A 20,775-nucleotide genomic window follows, 5' to 3' on the forward strand; every position below is an offset into this window, starting at 1 on the left:
TCTTCTTTTAGTCTTTCCTGGTGCAGAGTTTTGAGCCCACTTGACGAGATGGTGAAGCAGGCAGGCCATGGCAGGCAGCACCTTACTGACTGGGGGCTGCCCAGCTTGAGGCGGGCGGTAGCTGTCCAGTGAGACCTGATGATCTCTCCCACCGTCAGAAGTAACCCCTGGCGCCAAGCTCTACGCCAATCGAGCTTTGACTTAGAACCAGTAAGCTGCTACTTCTCGTGTTGTGCCGACGCCGTACAACAACGCTGGAATGTCCTCTCCAGTGGAGCTATGAAGCCTGGGCAGGGTGGTATGGAGAATCAGCTGTTGCCCATGCAGCAGATCCCCCCTCTCCACGCAGCTGGTGTGCCCAAGGGAACGACGAATGCCGATACAGCTTGGCACCAACGGCATCACAGGAGTTGCCGGAATGACGTTGAAGTCAATGTCATACCGCCTTAGGGACTCCATCTCCGGATTTTCTGTCGGGGTTTACTCCCTTAGCCTTTCCCATGCGTGGCTATAGCCACAAGGCAGCAGAGGTTTGGAATCGGAGTTTTCCTTCTCCTAGATGAGCTACCATCCAAGGTTTATGAGTCCCATCTACCCGAAGCATAAATTCTATGTGTTCATTATCCTTATGTGGGTCTTAAATTCTATATGTACATTATCCTTATGTGGGTCTTAAATTCTGTGTGTTCATTAGCCTTATGTGGGTCTTAAATTCTATGTGTACATTATCCTTATGTGGGTCTTAAATTCTATGTGTTCATTATCCTTATATGGGTCTTAAATTCTATGTGTACATTATCCTTATGTGGGTCTTACATTCTGTGTGTTCATTATCCTTATGCGGGTCTTAAATTCTATGTGTACATTATCCTTATGTGGGTCTTAAATTCTATGTGTTCATTATCCTTATGTGGGTCTTAAATTCTATGTGTTCATTATCCTTATGTGGGTCTTAAATTCTATGTGTACATTATCCTTATGTGGGTCTTAAATTCTGTGTGTTCATTAGCCTTATATGGGGCTTAAATTCTATGTGTACATTATCCTTATGTGGGTCTTAAATTCTGTGTGTTCAATATCCTTATGTAGGTCTTAAATTCTATGTGTACATTATCCTTGTGTGGGTCTTAAATTCTATGTGTACATTATCCTTATATGGGTCTTAAATTCTATGTGTATGTTATCATGATATGGTTCTTATATTTCTATGTGTCATATAGAAGCCCATTCAAAAACATGAATTCAGTTTATCTGTATCTGTTATACTTTTCTTGCAAACTGATGCTTGTCAACATCAGATAGATCTTGGGAGGTTTACAGTGGGTACTGATGTATCCTCATCTACATCCTGTTTGTTTCCCTAAGTGGTGATTGCAGTTGATGTTACTGACACATTGTGGGTTTTCAATAGTTAGTATCTATGCCAACAAACTTACATATTGTTAACTGGATATATGGATCCATCTCTAGTTTAGTGTGGTGGTTTGACTGACAGAAACAGGACAAGCCTTTAGGACATACAGACTTAACATGTAGTGCAATATGTCATTCAGAGATTTGACAGTTTGATGGGCAATTTTATTTTTCAGGAAAACAGGACACAGAAATGTAACAGCTGTATGCAGGTTTTGGTTAATTATCATGGATGATACATCCAATTAGCATCTAATTATGAATGTAAAGGAAAGTTAATTTTTATACTTCTCATGACAAAAAGTAAATAATTACAATATACTCACAAGTTTTGGCTTAGGAAAGAATGCAAAGCATTAAATAATATCTGAGGGATCAAATAACTCTAATTTCCCTGAAGTTTGACCAGCACACTGTTTTGGAACAGTTGTTTCAGATTGGCTGTACAATACCTGCATTTAGTTTGGTTATCTGGGAATGGTGACAAGCCATCAGGGATGTACTTCCGTATTCCACATTCTTCTAGCTTCAAAACTGCAGCAATGTTGTCAGAGGTGTTGCAAAATCCTTCCACATCTACAATCAGACAAATTTGGATTAGAAATATATTTATTAATATTTGAGGATTTTGTAAATGTTAGAGTAGAGTGTCACATGCTCTTTAAAGAAAACAAGGGAACTATTTGATGCAACTCATCTGTATCATACAAGCAAAACACAACAAGGAAACTTTTAATTAACAGCAAACATAAGATCCTTAATATGAGAGAAAATGTCTGACTTAAATTTCTCTTATTGTTTACTGAAAATCTCTAATTTTAAATTTAAAGAAAAGAATTTAATCATCACCCAAATATACCAGTGAAAATCTGGTTTTAACCATAGTTTGTCTTCTGTCAAAATTTTGATCTAGTTCGATTTAGCTATATACACTTTACAAAAGATAGCCTGTACATCACAGCCTGAAGTAATAAATTTAGTCCAAATATATAGAAAGTGTCAACCCATTGATTGACAGGGAACCCTAGTTTTTAAATTTGTGATTCCTCTGAAGTATTGCTTCAAATAACCCGGAGTGGCCGAGTGGTCTAAAGCATTCTCTATTTCGGATCACTGCCATCTCACCTCTGTCTGTGTGGGCTTGAGTCTAGGATTTGGCCAATGTGAGTATGTGAGAAAGCTTGCCAGTTGCTTCTTGTGGGTCACTGGTTCAGGACCCCGGTTCTTCCTCCACCATTATTACTGGTCGTCATGCATTGCGTATCATGTGCTGAAAAATGGCGTTAAACCCCAAAACAACAACAACTGTCATGAATGATGAATTTACTACATTAAAAGCATAGGTACTTCACAAAATGTTACTCTTTTCAATACATATTGAATATTAAGGAAGGATTATATAAATGATAGGAAACATTTGGAAACTGGTCTCTTTTAAAAAGGGTCTTACCGATATCCATAAACATTTTAAGCACTTTTTTTCATACCACTGAGGTTCATTTGTCAGAAACGGTCTCATACATACATATTTTTAAAGATGTCCATTAGCAAGGTTATAGTGAAAAGTAAATTCATACAACTTCAAATGTACCAATGGTCATGGTGTTTAAAAATTGACATTTTATGTTGTTATTGACCTAAATTCATCAATTGAAAAAATTGATTCTTGTCATTTTAACAGAAGGGTAAATTTTTATTAAGTATTTAAATTCTATTTGTATTCACCACTCACCATGAAATCCACAAGCACTGGTACCGATCAAGTAATGGTAAATTCATTCTATCTCTTATTATTAACTCAGACTATCTAAAATGTAGGTAGATGACTTATTTTACTGTATATTTTCTATCAGTCTCACCTGTTTGATTGAGAATCCTGGGACTATTTGGACGAATCTCTCCTGCTATACTAGAATTACTTGTCAACAGGCCCACAATTAATGTACTGAGTACATCATTTATCGAGATGTTAGCTGAGAAAGCCAATTCAAAGTAAACAATGACACTGCCATTCCTGAAACAAAGGTTGCCATCAGTAACAATCATTATTATTCCAAGCATTATTGTTATTGTTGATTATGCTATTTTCATTATTACATTTTTGTAATTAAAAAATTAAAACTTTGAATTATGGAATGTAATTATTTGACAGGCTTTTATGATTTGGTTTGTGAGTGTTTAGAAACATTTAAACTAAGACCCTGCAGATGGACAGGTGAGCGGCAAGATGAAATAGCTAGTTGATGACAGGTGTGACTAATTAGAGACAATTAAAGCAAAAAGAAAAAACTACTTGAAAAGTATGTCTTGGAAACATAAAAAGAAACATCTAGGTGACAGATAAGTGAGTGGCAAAAAGAAACAGGTAGTTGATGATAGGTGTGTGTGTGTGGTGGAGACACATAAAGTAAGATCCAGCACATAGATAAGTCAGTGACAAAATTAATAGCTAGTTGATGATAGGTGTGTGTGTGTGTGTCTGTGTGTTGGAGACAAATAAAGTAAGACACTGCATATAGATAAGTGAGTGGCAAAACGAAATAGCTAGTTGATGATAGGTGTGTCTGTGTGTGTGTATTGGAGGCAAATATAGACTCAGCACATAGATAAGTGAGTGGCAAAAAGATACAGCTAGTTGATCATAGGGGAGTGTGTGTGTGTGTGTGTGTGTGTGTGTTGGAGACACATAAAGACCCAGCACATAGATAAGTGAGTGGCAAAAAGAAACAGCTAGGTGATGATAGATGTGTGTGTTGGAGACATATAAAGTAAGACACAGGATACAGATAAGTGAGTGGCAAAATGAAATATATAGCTGATAACAAGTAGATTTATAAAGTTTAGAATGCTTTATGCTTTCAGTCATGTGAAGGACAGATTAGAAAACACATAGGAATTATGGACTTAATGATACCACATTTGAAATTTGGCATGACTGCCTATAACTTTACACTTTTTATTTATAATGGACACTGATATCAAGTGGAACATGATACTATTGTTGTAATTATCAATTATGCAAGCTTAGGTACTTTTTTCTGCAGTATGAAGCTAAATACTTCTAATGAGAATGTTTCTATCTTTCATTTTGGAAGACAAGGTTTCATCTGGTTTTGTAGTTTTACATCACAGTAACACATGTAGATGTCAAATCAATTCAAGTAAAGTCATTTGCCCAAGGATACACCATGATTGCCAACACAGACTGATTTAATAGTAGGATTTCACCATTCTGATCACAAGTCTAATTACCAATAAACCACCATTTCTTCTGTTACATTAGTTACCTCCTACAACATGCATGCTGGCCCAGTAGGAATATTCTGCAAACCTAATCATGCAGGGGTTTAAGAAGAAATAATAAAATACATTAAAAATAAATGCATTGAAGAGAGTAGAGAGCATGTAAATTACTGACCGGAAGCCTTGGACACTGCTGTTGAGATAGGTTCTGTTCAGATTTCCACTGTAAAATGTCCTGTTCAGCTGTGAAGAAAGAAATGGAAAGAAAAGTTGTAAGTCTCAGCAATGTCAGTTGTGAAAGCAACAAATATGAAAGAAAACTGCATCTACAACAATACTTACACTAATTCTGAATTACATTCCTCTTTATTACCTTTTCTCCTCTACTATTTATTATTAAAGACAAATCAACCAACTTAAACCACTACTCTTTTAAAATAATATTTCCTTGGTCATTTTTCTGTGGCTACTTTCTATAACTAAGGCCATCTTTTGGGAAACATTTTCCAGGATTTCACCCAAAATGTTCAGCACTGTTTCCAACAAAAGAACAGAACAGATCAATATCTGTCATGTTCTGCCATTTTTATTTTTCTCTGCTTCTGTCTAGATGTGGTGTTAGTTCTCAGCCTCAGAACAGGGTTCTTGATGGTTTTCAAAACCACTTTTAGATGTTACCACAAGAAGAACCTCGAGAACACTGGTCTTTGGTCATAAATGTTTGTCCTGTCCCGCCCAAGGACACTCTAAGTGCTCCAAACTTCCTTCTGTTACTGTAAATGTTATTGACTCCAATTAAGTTGTCTACTGGAGGAAGTAGTAAATAAGTCCAGTAGCTTCAGCTTTAATGCTTTCTTTGAAAAAATACAAATTATTGTCATATAAAATACGATATTTACTAAGTCTCTAAGTTAGTTATAAGATAAAATATTGGACAAGATAACAATCCTTTATTTCTGACTGCATGGTCCATACATCTAAATCAAAACATAAATGTACTTTATACACAAAAAATTATAGCTGCCTAATGTACAAGTATAAAGACATATATACAACTACTGACTATGTATATATCACTGACAAGAACAAAATTATGTAAAATATTTAAAGAGTACTTTGTTCCATCAATCTCTATCTCAGTCTCAAAATTAAAATGAATACAACAGTTCCACAGAGAGATTTCAAGATACAATTCTTACTATTCGATATTCTCACCACATACTTTTTCTTTAATTCATTACAAACTAAATACATTAGAATTTACAAACATGGTAGAGGCACTGTTCCATCTGGGAATGCTTACAAGTAAACAGAGATTATTCTTGTAACCAATAGCTAATTTTATTTTTTCTACATTCACTGAAGTTAGTCAATAGAGTTCTACAATACAGACTAAGCAATAAGATTTGAATATCAAACTATTGATTTTTCAGGGCTTGCCATTTTAATTAAAATAATTCTTATCTCATTCTGTAGTTGCATTACAAGGGTTGAATACCTGGTTAATGTTTATTACGTACAACCACTTCCTTAGAGGTAAAACCATCTTACCTCTCTGATGATCTCCCTTTCCAGGTCCCCGAACTGAGGGCTAGATCTGTTCAGTAACTCTGGCTGAAACGCTCTTTCCAGGGTCAGGACTCCAGAGTATCGGTAAACTTATAAAAGGAAAATAAAACAAAATTATTAAGTCAAGCTTTTTTATTCATATTTTATCATCATCATTCATATATCACATATTGCTTGAGTAAGATTACAAAACTCTTCTAGTCTGTAAAGATTTATAAACAAATATTACACAATTAAATCTAATCACATGGATTCAACAGAATAATCCGATGGATTAGAGCAATGCATTTTCTGACTGGATAGGTCAAAATGAAGGCAGCAGATTGGGTTGTCACAATGAGATATTTCAACGGAATATTCAGAATCATAGTACTCGACTGATCTAAAGTTTGTACAAGCTTCTGATTGGATATTGAGAATCACAGCACTTGACTGATCTAATGTTTGTACAAGCTTCTGATGGGATAATCAGAATGACAGCACTTGACTAAATGTAAAGTTTGTACAAGTTTCTGATTGGATATTCAGAATCACAGTACTTAACTGGGCTAAATTTTGTACAAGCTTCTGATTGGATATTCAGAATCACAGCACTTGACTAAATGTAAAGTTTGTACAAGTTTCTGATTGGATATTCAGAATCACAGCACTTAACTGATCTAATGTTTGTACAAGCTTCTGATTGGATAATCAGAATGACAGCACCAGACTGGACTAAATTTTGTACAAGTTTCTGATTGGATGGAGCCATAATTTTAGTGAAATTGGAGAAAAAGAATGAAATAAGAGAACACCAGAATATCAATAACTGTAACTATAGAAATCCTGAAAATCTAAAGTCTTGTACTGGACAATTTTTCCCAAAATTATAGTGGTGGCAATATATATGTAAAATTTAATACAAAAGCATTCAATCTTGATATAAAAGGTTGTGACAAAAAAGACAACTTGAATATACCTTATCATCAAATGTATTGGAAAACATGTTATTTTTGGTTCCATATTTGCTGCTTTATTATTAGTATTATACTCTCAAGATTGACAGGTTTCCTCTCAAAGTAATCAGTTTTTTCTTCAAAAGCTATCAAATAGAATATCAATCAAACAAAGTATTCTATTCCACATTTTTAAAAGATCAATAAATAACTGAAAACAACGTGACATACGTTCTTGAAATTACAAAACATGTAACTGACAAACATTTCAGTCCAAGCCCAAAGGTAAAGTTTTATGATCACCAATAAAACAGTCAACCCATCTTGATCTGTGTCACTTATTAATAACAATCTTACAAAATGTTCTAACAGAACTGAACAGACTCTAAAAATTAACCTTTGCCATCCACAGAAAACTTATGATCCAATTCATGTTCAGTCTGAAAAAGAAATCTATAATGCATTCACTGCATAAAATTGTGTTTCAGTTTTGAAATGGTGCTATATATATATATATATATATATATATATATATATATATATATATATATATATAACACAGGATAGGACAGAATGAACTACTTACCAGTTATGTTACCAGTCATGTTACGATAGGAAGCTGAAAAAAGGCAGTGAAAAGGAAAGTGAGAATAAAATGTCTGTCTCTCAATTATTGAGAAGAATCAGTAGGCATTAATAGGCAAAGACAAAATGATATTGTTTCTCGCATGTACATTCATATATTTATTTCATAAGTTATAACATCAAAGTACAAAGTGTTGCCAATTAAAAATTAGAAAACTAAAATTGTATTTAGACGATATGGATGTCCCCACAAATATGCTATAAAACTAAGGCAAAGATGCCAGGACCAACTTACCAATGAAATAGTCAGGCCAGGACTGATATATATTAATCCTTTTGCTCAGTTTAGAATCAAGTCTTTCAAAAGTTACTAAGCAGAAATAATACTTATGACAAAAGTTGCAGACAGGGTATGTAACTTTATACTCTCTCCATACAGTACAGCAGAGGTATAAAAGAAATGGCACAGCTCAGTGGGCCATAGCACTGCATAAAGGTATTCAATCAAACAGGATAGTAAAGGCCTCTTTCCATCAATAAGAAAAGTTCTATGTGAAATTGTATCTAAATATGTCTGATCAGTTATGATATTTAAAGGAATATCATAGATAAGAAAAATTTGTTATCAAACTGTACCAAGATATGTTTGAGGAATGTTGAGCTGAATTATATCACAATATATCTGAGAAATGTAGAGTTAAATTATACAAAACTATTTTTGACAAGTTAAATCATTCAAAAATATGTCTGAGGACTACTTAAACTCATGGTGCATATGGCTGAACTAAAATCCAGTAGACATGTCTCTTACTACACTGCACAATGTGCTATCAACAGAACAAGTCCACAGTATCTCAATGTGTCTGCCTTGGAATAAAAATGCACATTGATATTTAAAGATCCCAAAATCAATATTTAGTTCTTATTCTTCTTTTCTAAAGTATAAAATTATATACAGCAACATTCTTGCTTACTTATATATCCGAACAGCGAGTTCATGGTTACAGTGCTTTAAATAGATATATCTCAGTGATGGACTTCACAATTGGCAATTAACTGTATTGCTGAGTAAGCTATTTTGGTTTGCTTTTTCTTTGTTGCTTATTTAAAAAAACTCACAATTACTGGCAAGCTCTTGAGATATATTTAATCTTATAAAATTCATCTGTTTGTCTACATATCATGCTTCTGTCAGCAAAGATAGCAGCAGCCATTTGAAATTCATGGAAATTTCTGATGTCCTCTTATCTCTGATTGGTTTTCTAGAATCCAACAAGAGCCAATTTTTTCTGAAGTGGAACTTCAGGCTCCTACATGAAATTTCAACTTTCCTGTCTCAGTGGCATGAGAGAACATGTGTATTGTCTTTGTATACTAGCATGAAAATTTGTGTATGATCTACAAGTCTGGAAAAATATTTTAACCATTTTAATACAATGATCTGCAATGAGGAATTGGTAAATTCATGTCTGCTAAAAACTTTGCAAACTCATCTCCAACAAGGTCTTCAAAGTGGGTGTGTTTGTTACAGAGGATTATTTACTTTGTGATTGTGTCTGCATATGTCTGATAATATTGTATTTTCTTTTTAAAATCCACTTTGCATGAAACACAATGCTCTTAGCAGAATTTTACTGAACCTTCCATTCATTTATGACTGTTTAGTATTAACACATTAACCCCTGAGCCAAACAGATAGGCAGTCCCCTGAAGCATACTTGCAGAGATCACCTAGAGCAGTGTTAGCCTTTCCAGTGCCTGTATCCCTGAGACTAGCTGACAGCAATTGGATTGCAGATTTTTATACAGGGGGCTACTTACAATAAAATTGTTATTATTTTATTTGCATTCATTTAATTCAGCTGAAATTTGGCACGGCAGTTCTCAATAAACTTACAAACATAATGGTATAAATTTCATGCTACATGCAGAAATAAAACTAATGCATGATGGTGAAAACAAATGATGTACTTGCCAATTTGCTTCTCTTGCCGTGAATAATTGATAAAATCCATTATGAATTCACAAAGAATTATTAACACCATCAACACATGAAATAATTATATTTTATGTACACAAAAATTCCACTTGTCGTCTCTTGTAAACTAAACATCCTGTGAATACTGTACACAAATGGGCATATTTTACTTGCTCTTTACTTACCTTTCTTCCTAAGAATTCTCACTGAAATTTTTAAAACTAATAAAACACTTAACAAACCTTGAACTATGAACACTCATGTTAACAACGTATATTTCCCAAACATTTATTTAACGATTATTCTAAAGAAAAAGAAGCTCCACGAAATCAAATGCATTTGCATCAGGGTCTAAATCCGTTGCTGGTCCTTGGTAAGTTGGTATAGCCTCTTGTCAATGTGTGTTTTATCATTTACGATCATCGATCAGCTCTACTTTCATTTTCTTCTTCTTCTTCAACATTCTCATTTTCGTCACTACCGCTGTTATTTTCAGTAGCTTTTTCGATGTCACTATCAATCTCGTCTGATTAAAATCCAGAAAATTATCCATCAGAATCCGTCAAGAAAAAGTCTGCTCCTAGAGGCTGATTCTCATCAATTTGCATCATTTTAAAATCAAAATATTTTCACTAAATCAACTGATATCGAAGTGAAAAAAATTTCCCGCTGTTGAGCAATGTGCGCTCTATCTATGTAAGCTAAGATTTGATTGGTTAAACTGACTGCATTAGTAGGAAATGGCTTTAAATCAACCAATGGTTTGCGCCGAGTTAACTCGTCGTGCGGGAGAAAGGCCTTGCTAAATACTGCCTCTTAAACTCGGCGCTCGGGAGACAAGCTATGCAAACTCAGCCACTTTAGCGAGGCTCGCGGGAGATCAGGGGTGTAAAGTACGACGAGTATACTCGTCGCCAGGGGTTAATGTGTTAAATAGATATGTGTTGTATATAAAGGACAGAATGAATCAGTTTTTGGAATGTCCACCAAAAACAGGTTTTACTGTACTTACAAGGTACCTGTTTACAAAGGACGGAATAAATCAGTTTTTAGAATGTCCACCAAAAAACAGGTTTTACTGTACTTACAAGGTTGAGACAGCACCAGATAAATTAAAAGTAACATATTAGAACCATACAACCATACAATTATTTGGGGTAAATCATTATTCCTTGTAGATTCATTGTCGATCAATATTTGCTCCTTTCTTCAATATTGAATCATTGTTCAATTCCACAACATTAGTAACTTGTAACAAATATTTCTGATTTAATGTAATATCATACCATATATACTTGTGTGTCGGTCGAGTCCAACTTTAAACTTCATAGACCAAGATCTACTGTTGCATAATGTGCTACCATTTCTGGGTCTTTGCAGTGTGTTTGGGGTAATCAGTAGAACAAACAACATAGATGCTGATCTGCCAGTGCATTATGTGCTGGTAGATTAGGGTCGATGTTGTTTATAGTTGGACTTGACATGTAAGTGGGTATATGCGGTAAGGTAACATTCCTTGTTGAATGCCATTTTGATAGGAATGAGCAGTGCAATGAAAACTACTGGGTTATAATATAACTCAACTGCATTTTAGTGATGTTTAAATTATTCTCACACATTATATAACTTACCACAAACAGAGTGATTGAAATTTGTTCCAAACAAGTTCTGTGATACATTGAGTGCTCTCAACAGAGAAGTTAGTTGGGCCGGGACTGATGCGATGTGGCTCACAACCTCTGTAACATTACAGATGTCTCTGAACATGGGATCTCTGAGTAGACATTTTGTAGCATTCATAAGGAAGCTTGAAACAGAGCAAGAAAAAAATTGAAAAACACGTCATGCTTCTGCAATTATAAATCATGGTAACATTCTAAGTTTTGCAAGAAATCTTTCACTGCAACAATCACAAAAGGCTATAAACAAATGATGTATGTATAATGTCAAAAACAAGAGTCCCTTGAAAGGACTGATGTTCTACTCGACAAAACTAAATTTTAGACGTCCAAGTCATATAAGACCATTGCTTATTTTTAACTGCTGAGTGGTGAAACCATCCCAGATACTCTTCTTGAGAAACTAAAACATACAAAATTTGGCAACAAAAAATATTTTCTAACATTTCTGATTCATCGATTAAAAATCATTCAGATTATGTGAAGATATACCCATGTGTTCAGGTTGGTTAAATCTATAATTAATGTGTTTAAGTGGCAATGTGTTCAAGGTATTCACTGGATATATCCACAAACAGATTTGATTTACACATGTTTCTACTATCATACTCAAAAGACAATATACCTAATTAAGTGGTGAGTACATAATCATTTTGTTTGACTTTCATAGTGATATTTTTTCTCACAAAGGAAATGTTTGCTAAGTAAAAGCCATTTAAAAATCTTTGCTTCTGTTAATTATCCAAGTGTTTTTGAAAGTTAATGTCATGGGTTAATATTCCAGTTATTTTGAAAAATATTGATTACCCCTTAAGTTTAAATGATATGACAAATGAAAGCTACATTTTAACTTGTAAATCCAGAACAGAATATTGTTTCTAGAACCTGTAATCAAAGGATGCTAGTCAAATGCTGATGTAAAAATAAAACAATAAAGGATAAATGCACTTGTAAGTGTGGTAATGCAAATAATTTATTTTTGTAAACATTCATTTTAATATTTTAGCTTTGCTTAGAATTGGGCTTTTGGCTCCATTATTTTTGTCATTGTTAATAGTGCCTATAGCCAGATTTCTTTGTTTTAGATGTATTAGTTGCTCTCTGTACTTAAATTGGCTCCTAGTGCATTTATAATCTTTGGGTTCTTTATGCTGATTTTGTAACTTCTTGTAACTTTCTTATCCCAACTGGCATATCCTGAATTCTAAATCTTGTATAAGAAAACAATAATTGTATATGTTTTTCTAGTTCATATGTTTACAAATGTACGCAATTATCCATATAAAGTAAGCATGTATTATATGTGTAGATTATCCTTATGTGGGTCTTAAATTCTAAGTGTACATGATCCTTATATGTGTCTTAAATTCTAGGTGTACATTATCCTTATATGGGTCTTAAATTCTATGTGTACATTATCCTTATATGGGTCTTAAATTCTATGTGTACATTATCCTTATATGGGTCTTAACTTCTATGTGTACATTATCCATATATGGGTCTCAAATTCTATGTGTACATTATCCTTATGTGGGTCTTAACTTCTATGTGTACATTATCCATATATGGGTCTTAAATTCTATGTGTATATTATCCTTATATGGGTCTTAACATCTATGTGTACATTATCCTTATATGGGTCTTAAATTCTATGTGTACATTATCCTTATGTGGGTCTTAAATTCTATGTGTATGTTATCATGATATGGTTCTTCTATTTTTATGTGTCATATAGTAGCCCATTCAAAAAAAATGAATTCAGTTTATCTGTATCTGTTATACGTTTCTTTCAAACTATGCTTGTCAACATCAGGTAGATCTTGGGAGTTTTACAATGGGTTCTGGTGTATCCTCAGCTACATCCTATTTATTTCCCTAAGTGGTGATTGCAGTTGATGTTACTGACACATTCTCGGTTTTCAATAGTTTGTATCTATGCTAACAAATTTACATATTGTTAACTGGATATATGGATCCATCTCCAGTTTAGTGTGGTGGTTTGACTGACAGAAACAGGACAAGCCTTTAGGCCATACTGACTTAATATGTAGTGCAATATGTCATTCAGAGACTTGACAGTTTGATGGGCAATTTTATTTTTCAGGAAAACAGGACACAGAAATGTAATGGCTGTATGCAGGTTTTGGCTAATTATCATGGATAATACAGCCAATTAGCATTTCATTATGAATGTAAAGGAAAGTTAATTTTTATACTTCTCAAGACAAAAAGTAAATAATTACAATATACTCATATGTTTTGGCTTAGGAAAGTATGCAAAGCATTAAATAATATCTGAGGGATCAAATAAATCTAATTTCCCTAAAGTTTGACAAGCACACTGTTTTGGAACAGTTGTGTCAGACTGACAGTACAATACCTGCATTTAGTTTGGTTATCTGGGAACAGTGACAAGCCATCAGGGATGTACTTCCGTATTCCACAATCTTCTAGCATCAAAACTGCAGCAATGTTGTCAGAGGTGTTGCAAAATCGTTCCACATCTACAATCAGACAAATTTGGATTAGAAATATATTTATTGATATTTGAGGATTTTATAAATGTTAGAGTGTCACATGCTCTTTAAAGAAAACAAGGAAACTATTTGATCCCACCCATCTGTATCATAAAAGTAAACACAACATGGAAACTCTTAATTAACAGCAAACATATGATCCTTAAGACAAGAGAAAATGTTCTCACTTAAATTTCTCTTATTATTTACTGAAAATCAACAACAAAAATAAAAACAAATTGCAAAGTGTATCTTTCAAATGGTACTACATGACTGTGTATATGTGCATGTCACCATGTTTGTTTGTCTGTTTTACCTCACAACATGTAGAATTCAGTAACCAAACAGATAGAACAGAGAATCATTCTGTGGTATTTGTGTATGTGTATAAATGTATGTGTCTGTGTGTTACCTGGCCTCATGCAAACAGTGGATGTACATGAGCTGCTGGTACAACACAGCTTTCCATCATTGCAATATTCATCAGCAGTACAAGTGGCTGTACAGTTGTCTGGATCAGGCATGGCAGAACATCCTGGTCCTTCTATCACTGACACTATAAAGTAAAGTAAATACATCATATCTATTGTACAGAACATCCAGGTCTTTCTCTCACTGACACTATAAAGTAATAGATTATATCTATTGTTCAAAACATCCAGGTGGGGGCCCCAAGTGGCCGAGTGGTCTAAAGCACTTTCCGTTACGGATCATTGCCATCTCATCTCTGTCTGGGTGGGTTCGAGTTTCAGATTCAGCCAATGTGGGTATGTGAGAAAGCTTGCCAGTAGCTTCTTGTAGGTCGGTGGTTCTTTCCAGGGTTTTCCAGGGTTCTTGCTCCACCATTAATACTGGCTGTCATGTATAGCCTATCGTGTGCTGAAAAATGGCGTTAAACCCTACAACAACAACAACAACAACACAACTAGGCTCTTCTCTCACTAACACTGTAAAGTAAAGACAGCATATCTATTGTACAGACCATTCATGTTCTTCTCTCACTAACACTACAAAGAAAAGACATCATATCCATCATGCAGACCTTTCATGTTCTTCTCTCACTACCAGTATAAAGTAAATACACAATATTTATCATACAGAGCCATGATGCCTCTCCAAATTTTGCTGGTAAAACCTGCCACCAACATCATTAACTGAAAATGGCAAGCCTCTGACTAAACTAAATTTGTGTTTAACATGTTGACATGGAGTCATCTTCTATAGGAACAACGGTAGTTTTCTTGTGAATATGCTTACATATTTTCTGTGTGCCATTATTAGAACTAAAAAATGATGACATTTTCAAATCTGAAAGTTTGACTTCAACTATCTATGTAAGCTCAAATACTTTACCATTCACTCTGGGTCAAAAGGTTGCCTTTATATGGACAATACTTTCCTACAGTTTTTTAAAATATAGATCTGTGTTGCTTTAATGACATACGTGTTATGCAGATCAAAACATCAAAGTTTAAAAAGTCAAAACAAATGGGAGCAAATTAATTTTTTTTTAATTGCTATAATGTCATGAAAATATATGCCATCCAAATATGCATATAGATATGTACTGCAAATTAACTGGTCTCACTCAAGTGTTTTTTGCTCAATTGTGCAAACAAGATTTTTGTCCTCAAAATTCAAAAATAAAATACAATAAAAAGAAAAACTGATGTCATGGCTGGAAAATCTATTCAGTCTGTTTTCATAACAAGACAAATATGCCCATAAAAAAAACATGCTAAGAAGCTTTTGTCCAAAAATGTTTAAATATTTTTTTAACTGAACAACTTTTGTAATAGTATAAGCAATTATTCAGTTTATCTATATCTAAGTACAAATATTTTATTTAATTTTCCTGTATGAAAGTGCCTGTCCTTAATTGTGCTAACAAGGTGGTAACACAAAAAAGAATCAGAAAAATAAAAATTTGAAAATATGAAAAATCTTATCAGGTCATTGGTGTATGACTGCAAATATGACTTAACAATTTTGTTTGTCTACATTAAGTGGTTTGGGGTAATCATGCTGTAAATTTTTTCATGAGAGATGGATGGATGGATGGACAGATGGATAGACAGGACCAAATATATTATGCCTTGCTGCAATCAGGCTAGCCATAATCTATCTGGCACATATATTACAAGACTAAAGGATCCTGATATAAAACAAAAGCAACCTGAATGCATCCACAATATAGCCCGTATGAAGTCATTAATATAAACACCGATCCAGTTTGTCACGAGATGCAATTAAAATATTTAAACGTCTTTCTAAATATTTGCTTCCCAGAGTGGCTAAGACTTTTCACAATCGTGCAATTGTAACAAATGCTAAAAAAAACCACAAAAACATCAGAATAAAAGTAATCATTTCCAGATAACTGATACAAGTAGCTGATAATTTTTATTTCAATGTGAACTTGATGTGCAGAGATTCATCTTTAGCAATATAAGCTGCTTTACAATAAAATAATTTGTCCTCAACATTTTACAAGAAAGTCATACCTATATCTTAATATCTGCTTACCATCATTATACAAGAAAGTGATGCCAATGTCTTGATATCTGCTTACCAACATTTTACAAGAAAGTGATAATGTCAAGATATGTGCTTACCAACATTTTACAACAAAGTGATACCTATGTCTTGATATCTGCTTACCAAGTGGGTGCTGTGAAGCCAATTAAAAAAATGGGCCAAGTTGATCTCAGGTCACACAACTGTATCAGCCTAAATGCAACAGCAGTTGACCAAGAAAAATGTGTAAGTATGATACTTTCTGATACTTGAAGGTTTTTACATCATGCCATACAGAAATTTCTCATGGATTTCATATGGAATACTTATGGAATCCATATGGAAGAGATATGGACTGTCCATGTGGAAAATTTTGTACGGGTGGCAGCCATATTAATGATGAATAAGGATTATCTGTGCTAACTTGAAAGGCCTGATTTGCTAGGAAGCTTTGAGCAACATTTGGTCAACTTCTGCTGCAATATCATTCAATAGAGGTCATTTAAAAGGTTTTAAAACTTAGTAACAGTAACCATAAGTAAAATATCTTCATGCCAAAAAACTTTCAGTTAATTCTGGACCAATTAAGAAAAAATTTCGAAGGTTTTTCTATTATTAGCAACTGTGGCTATATTTGATGATGGAATGGCATCATTTATACAAAGTTAAAATGCCTTGATGCTAAAATGCATTCAACTGAAAACTCCATTCAGTGTTTCTGAGAAGATGTTAATGAAAGATTTTTCCAGGTTTAGTATTAGTGGCCATATATGACGGTAGACCAGCATCATTGGTACATATTAAAAAGATTTTCATGCCTGGATGATTTCTATAAAAAATTTAGTCAAATTCATTTTAACAGTGCTTGCAAAATCATTAAAGGTTTTTCTATTTTTAGTAATAGTGCCTATATTTGATGACAGACATGCATAATTTGTACAAACTTTAAAGGTCTTTGTCAGAAGTACTTCTGCTAGGTTTGCCCAAAATCAGTACAGTGGATTTTGAAAAAAAGTTGAAAATATAAATTATTAATGGACAACAGACAACGCATGATGAACCCACACCATAATCTTACTTGGTCTTAAGGTCCAGTGAACTATAAAGAAGACAACTTACTATGACAGGATTTAGATATCCTAGGAATGGACACAAGGGATTGTTTGACATCTCGGAAACTACAGTTAGCTTGAACACTCCTCAGGGTGTCATATACACAGTTCACAATGCGGTACTGCACTGTGCTTTCACTGAGAATAATAAATCATAACACACTTATATTATATATATATATATATATATATATATATATATATATATATATATATATATATATATTGTTATCAGAGATCACAAAATCCTAATGGCTCTTGCCATAGTATTTTTCCCCAAAATTTACATGGCAACCAGATATTGTGAAATTTAATATAAGAACATTCAAAGGAGGGATAGTAAGTTGTAAGAAAAAGAAAACATTTATATAATTACTTATTAAATGTGTAATTTTCAGTTTAGATTTGTTGTTACTTCAGCTTTAGTGTTATCTTTCCACATTTCAATACTTTCTCTCAAACATTTCATTTATAAAAATGGTTTTCGATTTCTATAAACTATAGTATAGAATTTCACCCAACAATAGTATAGAATTTCACCCAACAATAGTATAGAATTTCACCCAACAATAGTATTTTAAGCCTCTTTACTGAAATTAAAAAATAATTTTTAACTGACGACAAGCAGTCTTAGTCTCTACCTAAAAAGTACTTAACACTTAATTAACAAACATTTCCCATTAAGTCAGGGAATAAAGATGTATTTGCATGATCAGGTCTCAAACAAGTGTTGTAGAATGGTAGTACTGGCTAGCTGTTATTGGCAACTGCTTTGTTTCTAATTGGGGCCTAGGCTACACTATTTCTGTTACGAAAGTTTTATATATATATATATATATATATATATATATATATATATATATATATATATATATATCAGAGCAGTGACAAACATTACAAATGCAGAAAGTATCAAATGATGCATGAAAAAACTTGTTCTTTCAAGGTAATTAACAATTAAACTGGTGGAAAATACTTTTATACAAGAAGGCTTGATTGCTAAATGTGGAAATATACTAGGTAAAATAATACTTACATAAAGAAATAAATATAAAGGGCAAGAATGCTATTATTTTTATCATTTCCATACATTGCATTGTATTTAGAGTACAGCGTTTATGATACATTTGATACATCCTGATATTCTTGCTGTTATTAGTGATATCTGACACAGATCTAAACTTACCTGCAGAACCCTGTCCAGTTGGCATAACAGTACATATTTCCAACCCTCTCCAGGACTGATGGATCTCTACAAAAGGCTGTGGTTTTATCCGGTGCTGTTGAAACAGTGCAAAAATATATATATATATTTTTTTTGACAATCCATTTCACATAAGATATTGAACCCATATTGTTTTATTAAAGTTCTACATACAAAATTTATTTCAAGTGAAAGTAGGTTCTTTGTCAGGAGGAGTTTTTTTTATACCCTGAGATAATTCAAATATTCATGCATGGGAGAGGTTGTTTTAGTCATAAATGAATTTATTAGGTGTTTTAGGGGCAAAAGACCACTGTATTTCTTGGTTTCCCCACCTGGGTATTTTCATAGCTATTATGAAATGTAATGGCATCTACTGTTGAAAACAAGAAATGACTAGTGAACAAATGCAAAATGCGATGACAAATGATGTATGCATATGCAGACAAGTGAACATGGTGATCACAATGTTGCTATACAACAAAAGACTGACACAAAGATGAATTATGCATCCAGTAAAAATGTTTTCTTAAAAACAAAAACACAATATGCCACATGTATATACTCACATATAAGCCCATTCACACATAAGCCGACCCCCCAAACTGAGCAGGCATAAACACAAAAAAGAGCATGACCTGCATATAATCTGACCCACAACTCTGAGACATCTCAAGAGGCACGAGGTAAGTTCTGAATGCATTTATTTAGGTAAACTTTTTTTTTTTTTAAAATTACATGTATACTTAAGTAATTTATTTAATTTTCTGTTTTCTTATTGTTTCTGCCTAATTTAGATTTGTGTATAATTTGATCAAAAAATGACAAGAATTTAGCAATTGCGCATTGCTGTAACACTACCTCTCCCTTTTCACTTGATTGTTTCTTTATGCATTATTGCATTGAACATTTTATATCAGTGCACTGGTAATTACATTTTTACAGTGCTTTAAAATTGTAAATACCTAACTCATTAAAATGTAATCCCTGTATGACAACACAACAAACAACAATATTGTTCGATTCAACACTCACAATTAGGCTAGTGAACCTATTTACATAATGGCACCACCACATGTACATTTGTAGGTTTGATTACATGCTTAATTAAGTACATCCCTTGGAGTCGAATCATGGCACCATTGCACTAAACTTTAATATTACCTCCAAAATACAATAATGAAGCTTCAGAAATAACTCTTCGAAAATTATGCTAATACCATAAAAGCTGAGTTGTAGTTTGCTTTGATGTAAGTGACCTTACACCACACCTTTCAACTTCCAATTTTTGCAGAGAACTCCCAATTATTACATTATGTCTTTGATTTTCATTTCTTCTAAATAAGAAAAGTCCTACATGTTCTGTTGTATCACCTGTGAATTATTGTTGTGACAAAATAATTACTTTACTAGAAGGAATTCACTTCTTCATTAAATAGAATGTTATGATTAAACATTATTCACGTAAATTAATTATTTTTTTGTTACCTCTACAACAATACAAAAAATAAAATAAACCAGAACAAAAATATAAACCACAACAATAAAATTGTCCACAATTAATTTCAATCCCAAGAATGATCACTACGAATGCTGTAACTCCATGTGCTATAGTGCCATTCCCACAAAAGAAACTTGCATAAGTGGCATTTTTATACTGTATATGCCAATGTTAATCAAAATCGTTAAATAAAAACAAGGAATGAAAATACATACCTAGCAGCTAATGTATCCTAAAAAAACTAATTCAGAACACATGCTTTATAGTAAACAATGCTAAATGCTTTACGAGTTGACAATAAGGGAATAAGGTAGGATATACAATGAGGGGAAAATAGTTGCCACATGTAGGGGCCCCGAGTGGCCGAGTGGTCTAAAGTGGTCACCATTACAGATCATTGTCATCTCACCTCTGTTTGCATGGGTTCAGGTTTTGGGTTCGGCCAATGTGGGTATGTGAAAAAGCTTGCCAGTAGCTTTTTGTGGGTCGAGTGGTCTAAAGTGGTCACCATTACAGATCATTG

The 20,775-nt window shown here is 33.5% G+C and overlaps 1 protein-coding gene across 1 annotated transcript in view; it reads right to left on the minus strand.

The window, feature by feature from the left end:
• Positions 1-1,865: 1,865 nt before the first annotated feature.
• The window catches only part of LOC149770119 (uncharacterized), a gene marked incomplete at its 3' end in the record, with an annotated part of 180,151 nt that continues 161,241 nt past the window's right edge, over positions 1,866-20,775 (minus strand). The window contains exons 61-70 of the mRNA XM_089949358.1: positions 18,734-18,827; positions 17,555-17,685; positions 14,331-14,474; positions 13,783-13,906; positions 11,355-11,530; positions 7,747-7,779; positions 6,208-6,314; positions 4,832-4,899; positions 3,273-3,427; positions 1,866-1,989 (exon numbers count right to left, since the gene is read on the minus strand). Coding sequence (XP_089805484.1) covers positions 1,866-1,989; positions 3,273-3,427; positions 4,832-4,899; positions 6,208-6,314; positions 7,747-7,779; positions 11,355-11,530; positions 13,783-13,906; positions 14,331-14,474; positions 17,555-17,685; positions 18,734-18,827 — 1,156 coding nt within the window. The remainder of the gene's footprint in view (positions 1,990-3,272; positions 3,428-4,831; positions 4,900-6,207; positions 6,315-7,746; positions 7,780-11,354; positions 11,531-13,782; positions 13,907-14,330; positions 14,475-17,554; positions 17,686-18,733; positions 18,828-20,775) is intronic.

Source organism: Sinohyriopsis cumingii, unplaced genomic scaffold (genome assembly GCF_028554795.1).
Source record: "Sinohyriopsis cumingii isolate HCF-2022 unplaced genomic scaffold, ASM2855479v2 utg002682l, whole genome shotgun sequence".
NCBI lineage: Eukaryota > Metazoa > Mollusca > Bivalvia > Unionida > Unionidae > Sinohyriopsis > Sinohyriopsis cumingii.